The sequence below is a fragment of the Pteropus alecto genome, unplaced genomic scaffold (genome assembly GCF_000325575.1).
Source record: "Pteropus alecto unplaced genomic scaffold, ASM32557v1 scaffold74, whole genome shotgun sequence".
Taxonomy (NCBI): domain Eukaryota; kingdom Metazoa; phylum Chordata; class Mammalia; order Chiroptera; family Pteropodidae; genus Pteropus; species Pteropus alecto.
This window is the reverse complement of record NW_006436291.1, coordinates 755795-762122: the sequence shown is the minus strand read 5'-3', so window position 1 is coordinate 762122 and position 6328 is coordinate 755795. Positions and strand designations below refer to the sequence as shown.

At 61.7% G+C, this 6328-nt stretch overlaps 1 protein-coding gene across 1 annotated transcript in view; it reads left to right on the top strand.

The window, feature by feature from the left end:
* JAKMIP3 (Janus kinase and microtubule interacting protein 3) overlaps nucleotides 1-6328 on the top strand; it is a 42961-nt gene that overhangs the window by 11259 nt on the left and 25374 nt on the right. The window contains exon 3 of the mRNA XM_015590154.2: nucleotides 1660-1892. Within this exon, the coding sequence (XP_015445640.1) occupies nucleotides 1758-1892 (135 nt within the window). The 5' untranslated portion in view covers nucleotides 1660-1757. The remainder of the gene's footprint in view (nucleotides 1-1659; nucleotides 1893-6328) is intronic.

The window sequence follows — 6328 nt, the reverse complement described above, 5'->3', positions numbered from 1 at the left end:
TGTCACAAATCCAGCCCTAAACCGCGCACATCTGTCACCTTGCGGTTCTTCGGTCAGAAGTCCGGGGCCGAGTGAAGATCAGCGCGTGGGCCGGCTGCGTGCTTCTGGGTGGTTCTGGGGGCTTCTAAGGTCTGTGTCTTTGCTCATTTGGGCGATTAGCGGCTGCAGCCCGTAGGACTGCAGTCCCCACTGTCTTGGCCGGTGTGACCCGAGGGCCATTCTCAGCTGCCCATCTTGGCCTCGTGGCCGCCTCCTTTCGCCTCAGGTCAAGGCTTCCTCAGGCCGTGTCTCTCCCCCTCAGCCGGGAACTGTCGGCAGCTTTTAGAACCATGTGACTGGACTGGGCCACAGGGACAATCCAGATGACCTCCCATCGCGGGTCCTTAACCCCAGTCACATCTGCAGAACCTCCCAGGTTCTGGGCTTGGCACAGGGACAATCTTGGGGACCATCAATACTCACCTCACTGGGTGCTTACCAGTCACCCACGGACCCACGGACCCTCGTCCCTAAATTGACATGGTATGCCCTTCTGGGACGGGAGATTGTGTTTTTAAGAAATCTTACATTTGAAATAGCAAACCCTATAAAAAATATTTCCGTGGATAAAATTACAGGGAGCCGTAAGTTTCAGATTTACAACAATATTGATTTTCTAGAAAATCTCACTGACAAAACCACTTCATAATTGTACATATATTTTATATTGATAAACTATATCGAGACAGACAAAAATCATACTTAAGCTTTATGGAGAAAACTCTGAAAAAGTAAGCCCGTTTCAATAGCAGGACGTTCCAGGACCTTCTAACTAAATTGCCCGTCGCTTTACGACTGCAGAAGCAAATGCACAAGCCGCTTCCTGAGCGACTGGCCCCTGAGTCGGCCGCGGGCCCTGTGGGCTGCGCACCCAGTGGCCATGGCTGTGGCCGTGACCGTGGCCATGGCCGGGAGGCCGGGTCTCAGCCACGCACTCAGCCACACCGCCTGCCTCCAACGCACCAAAGCGTGAGCTTTGCGTTTCCGAAACTGGCCCCCCAGGAGGAAGCACGTCAGTAACTGGTGTTTTTAGGTGCTCTCCTGAGCGAGTTTCCTTTTTTCCTAAAGAGCCAGTTTAGGGTAAAACCCTCTGATTCGGGCAGAGCTGTCCCCTCTCTGCCCGCGTGGGCACGCCGGGGCCTCGGCCTGCAGCGGGCACCGCCTCGGCACACTGCCAGGTCCTCCGGCCTCCTTCGTTTCTGAACTACGGTCAGACTCCCCACCCCTCCTCAGCATTATAAACCAGCAGCTCTCAAGGGGACGCAAACGTCTGTCCTTGCTACCGCTACCGTTGATGATGGCGAGTCCGCTTCATCAACCATTTGCGTTTCCACCTAAATTACGCTTGAAAACACTAGTTCTGAGAGGTTGTCCACGGTCACCACCGTTGCCATCAGGCTGCCCCACCCCCAGTGTGAGAGTCAGGCCTTATTTAAGTCCCCAGACTCTCATTCCAAAGGACAAAGAGTAAATGCTTTTGCGGGGGGCTCCCGTCGGGGCACTGTCTGGAAGGCTGCACTGGTGTCCCCGGGGCCGGTGAGAGGCGAGCCTGGCCGTCCCTGCCGGGCCCCGAGCTCAGGCCGAGGCCAGTCTGCTCACCCAGGTGTGCTTTCCCTGCAGGTGAGTGAGAAGATGTAGCAGAGCAGCAGTGAGAAGACCCCGCCCCTGCCTGGTGTGGACAGCCCAGCCCAGACAGGCTCCCCTCAGCCACCCTCACCATGTCCAAGAAGGGTACGGGCGGCAGAGGCAAGGGGGACAAGGCGGACGTCCTCGCCGGGCTGCAGGCCGCCAACGAGGAGCTGCGGGCCAAGCTCACCGACATCCAGATCGAGCTGCAGCAGGAGAAAAGCAAGGTGGGCTCCCCACGCACCCCGCCCGCTTCTCCTGGCCCCCAGGGCCTGCCCAGTCTTCGTGGGGTTGCCTGCCCAGGCGTCTTGGGGTCCCTAGGGCCTCTCAAGGCAGCTGGGGAGGGTGCAAAGCTCTAGGGAGGGGCAGCGGACCCCGCCCTGACACCCAGCATGTGGGGGTCCTTGCCGCCTGCAGGGAAGGCTGGGCTCGTGCTGGCAATTAAGCGGGCCTCTGGGGAGGAGGGTGAGGGCCAGTGGGAGGACGCGCGCCCTCAGTGCCAGGCCAGGCTCCGGGGGGGCCGTCTCACTGGCCCACGCCTCCCCACTGTCTGCCATGGCCTCTGCCCCCCACCCCTCCCAGGAGCTGCTAGGAAGTGTGAATGCGCCCTCAGAAGGGGCTGCAAAGAGGATGAGACTTGGGGAGAGGGTGAACCCCGGGGCAGGATTTCCTCCCAGAGGGTTGAAAGGCCCGAGGACCGGGGCTGTGGCCGTGACTGCTCACCGCTTGCCCAGCACACGTCTCTCCCAGAGGCCTGCTGGTGGAGGGGAGTCGGTCACTCGGGGCCAGCTGCCTCCTCCGAGTTACTCTGCCTCCTGGTTAAATCAGAAGGAGAGCCACACTCTGTGACCCGCAGTGCTCACATGGGACTCGGACTCCAGGCCCCAGGGTGCTGGCTCGCACAGTGTCTGCAGCGGGGCTGCTGCAGGGGCTCTCTGCGTCACCAAGCCCTGACCCTCCCACCTCGGGCCCCCTGCTCTGTAAAGGGGACAATCAGAGGACCTGCTGCTGTTGGTGCTGGGCAGGACACGCGCAGAGAGCCCCAGAGACAGGACGGATACAAAGGCGGCCACCACAGCCCACCGTGTGGCTTCTCAGGGCGCGGGCACCAGCATGTCAGCACCTGATCTGCACCGAGAGGTCACAGAGTCAGCAAGGACCTCACCGAGAGGCCCAGACACACTGCCCGGCTGGCGCACGAGGTGAAGGCACAAACATCAAGCAGCCTGGGATGGACAGTTGTCCCCAGATGCAGAGCCGACCTCACAGTGTGCCCCAGAGGCCTGCGGGCACTCAGAGCCTCTTGTCCTGAGCAGCCTGGGGCCCCTGAGGCCAAGCCTCTGCCATCACCCGGCACCCCCGCCCCCGTTTGCAGATGCGAGAGAAGAAGAGGGTATTGTTAAGAACCAGTGACGACGAAGCCGTTTGTTTGACTGGGTGAGAAGAGCCATTATCTTCTCGATGCGACGACATACCCGGCCGCTCCAGACTCTCCGTGTTCCGACCGCAGCGGCATCATGCACACCCGTCCCGCCACCGCCCAGGGGGCGCATGCTGGCCCCGCGCCTGTCACAGCCCACGTCTTGGCCTGGCGGAGCCCCCAGCCCTCCTGGCACCAGGCAAGGGCCCTGGGGCTGGTGTCTGAGGTCCCGGGTCTTGTTATTTATATGACACATATTTCTTTATCTTTGGAAAAGATGATATAACCTGTTGCTACAGAATTCAAACAGAGCATGAGAACGGCCCGTGTCAGTGAGCCCATGCCCGGGTCCCCTCTCAGAGGGGGCGTGTGACAGTCGCTACAGGGCAATGCGTGTGTCCCTCTCACTAAGGCATAGATGTGCCACACGTCCGGTCTCCGCACCCCCAAAGCACCCTCCTGCACGGGGCGCGGGAGCTCACGCAGCGACCTTCATCCGCCCGGGGCCCCAGTGCGCCCGGCTTGTCAGCGGCCCCGGGCTGTTTTCGATCTGGGCTGAAACAGTAGCCAAGCAATGTCTGCCTGCCTTGGACCACACGTGCCCGGACGCCTGTAGGAGAAAGTCTTGCACCTGCATTTGCTGGGTTAGACAGAGGGTGTGCATTTACAGTGTGCCAGAGGCTGCACCGCGGCCCGTTGGGACCACGAGGGCCCCCCAGCGAGGCGGACCGGAGGGGAGCTCCAGGAATCAGATCGCAGGGCGCCCTCACTGGGCCCAGCCGGCTGGCAGACGCTCTGCTCTGCACCCACATCGACGCTCCTTACAGACGTCCTGCCTCGCAAAGGGCCCTGACGTCCTTCGACCTCTGCGGGCGGTCCTCCACGGCCAAGGGCCCTTGTGCTGTGGTCCCCAGGCTTCGCTGCGCATCAGTTTTCTGTGACCCCCCCAGCCTCACCTTCGACCTGCAGAATGAGACACAGGGGCGTCTCAGTGGCTCCGGGCTGCTCAGGGGCTGGCGGTGCTGGGCGACGCTGAGAGTTGCCTCCCCATAGGCTCAGCAGCCGGGTCACCGCCCTCCCTCCTCTGCCCACCCTTCCGGCCTGGGGCTGAGCTGGTGGGGGTGGGGGGAGCTCCTGCATTAAAGGGACTTGCAGGTGGTGTGGGGCAGTGATTCCTGTCTCCTCAACCTCCGGGTCCGGGGGTGGGACAAGCGGGGTACAGGTAGACCAGAGCCAGGAGGGCCCCTGCCACTGGGAACTGGGGGCATCTCTGAGCCTCCCCCCCAAGGCCCACCTCACAGCTGCCACTGGTGCCTCCAAGCCAGGCCTGCAGCTTCCCAGCCAAGCTCCACTGAAAATATTTTGGGTTTTAAGAAGTGTGAGTGTGAGCGCACACGTGCAGATGTTCCTCCTCCACTCCCACGCCCTGCTCCACACCCACCCGTGACACGCACGACGCTGTTTTCCTTTCTCTGCTGATCGCCACCCAAGAAGCTTTCGTGAAGGTGAACGTAGGTTGTCTGTTAGAGGGACGAGCTTGCTGCAGACCCGGATGTGGGCAGCAGTGCTGGCCCCGCCACGTCCAGCCACGACCTGCTGCTGCGTCCCCACAGTGGGCAGTCGTGGTCCCCTCAGACACGTTCGGAAATGGCATTGGCGGACCCTCCACATCATTGAGAAACGCCATCAGAAGCCTTGCTCTTTTAATGTCTTGAACTCAGTGTAATCTGGAAAAAGGAGGTGCATCTCGCACGGGAGGCGGTAACACCCGCCGGCCCCAGGCCTCAGCGGCGGTCCAGTTCTCCGGCCAGAACTGCGAACAGCTGGACCGTGTACATTTGGAGGGCCGTCAGGGCCTGGAAGGCTCTACGAGAGAAGCGTGGCTGCTAGAATGTCTCCAGGCATTGCGGGGTGCAGGCTGCCCTACGGGAAGTCTCGAGTGAACCCCGTGGACAATATGACTGCCGGTGGGGGTGCACCAGCCAAGTGAGCTGGTGTCACAGTCACCGTGTGTCTTAATGGGAAGAACAGTGGATGAAGCTGGCACGGCCCCGCCCCCACCCTCCGCCCCACCCCACCTGGGACACTGGCTCTGGCTGTGGGGGGTGCTGCACAGTCATGGAAGAGAAATAAGGCACCTTCGGGAGTGATAACGGCTGTGGAGTAAGTGACACAAAGTAATGGGGCCGGTGGGGTGACAGGGCTGGGACAGGAGCTCAGAGGAGTCGGCAGAGGCCCCCGGCCGGGACTGCAGGAGGGCACCTGGGCAGGGGAGGGACAGGAGACGCCGGCACAGCCAGGCGGGGGTCCAGGGGTCGGAGCTGGAGCCATGGGGAAAGAGCACAGGTGCCAAGCAGAGCAAGTGAGGGCGGACCCCGCCCCCTGGTATCCCCCTGGTGGCTCGAGGTCATGTGACCGCTGCCTCTTCCTGGCTCTCCTGTGCGGCGTGGGTGGCGGGGCGGGAGGCGGTGCTGGCTTAGAGCAGGGGAGCAGGAGATAGGCAGACTTGGGGTGCACCCTGGAGGTGGGGCGGGAGGGATTGGCTGGTTTGGGGGGGACATGAGGGAAGGACAGGGCAGAGGACAATGCCCCCCTCAAAGAGGTGCGGGGGACTGAGGATGGAGGCCTGCTGGGGGCAGAGAAGTGTCCGTGTGGACACATTAAATGTCAGGTGTCTGCCAGGTGACTGCCTTTCTCAGGGTCCTGGCAGGAAGCAGCTGGTGCCTGGAGAGAGGCGGCGAGGGCTTTGGCTCATGTGCCCACAGTGGTTTCCCCAGGTCATCTGCCCCCACGCACGCCCAGGAGGGTGGGGAGCCCAGCCCCCCATCCCGCACCTACGTTCCCAGAACCGTTTGTGCCAGATGGTGGGCGGTGAGGCATTTAGCCAAGGTCGCAGCTTCTATATGAAAATAACACATTCAGTAAAAAGTCTGAGTGTTTCAAAAAGTCTAAGCCTAAAACGTCACCCAGAGAGACGGCACAGCTGCCTCGCTTGTTGTCCCCGTTTGCCAAGAATGTCGCGTAAGGCAAGCGCGATACCCCGTTATCTGGGCAGAGGGCAGGAGCCCCGCTGCTCCCCACGGGCTGTCCCCAGGAGGCGTCCCACCCGCTGTCCTCCGCAGGTTCGTTTGAGAGGGGACAGTTTTGCCTCCTGTGCTCGGCCTGCCCCTCGCAGAGCAGCAGAGCGGGGTTCGTGGCCCCCGGGGGTCTAGATCACTTCCCAGGCTCGAGGTCACCACAGCT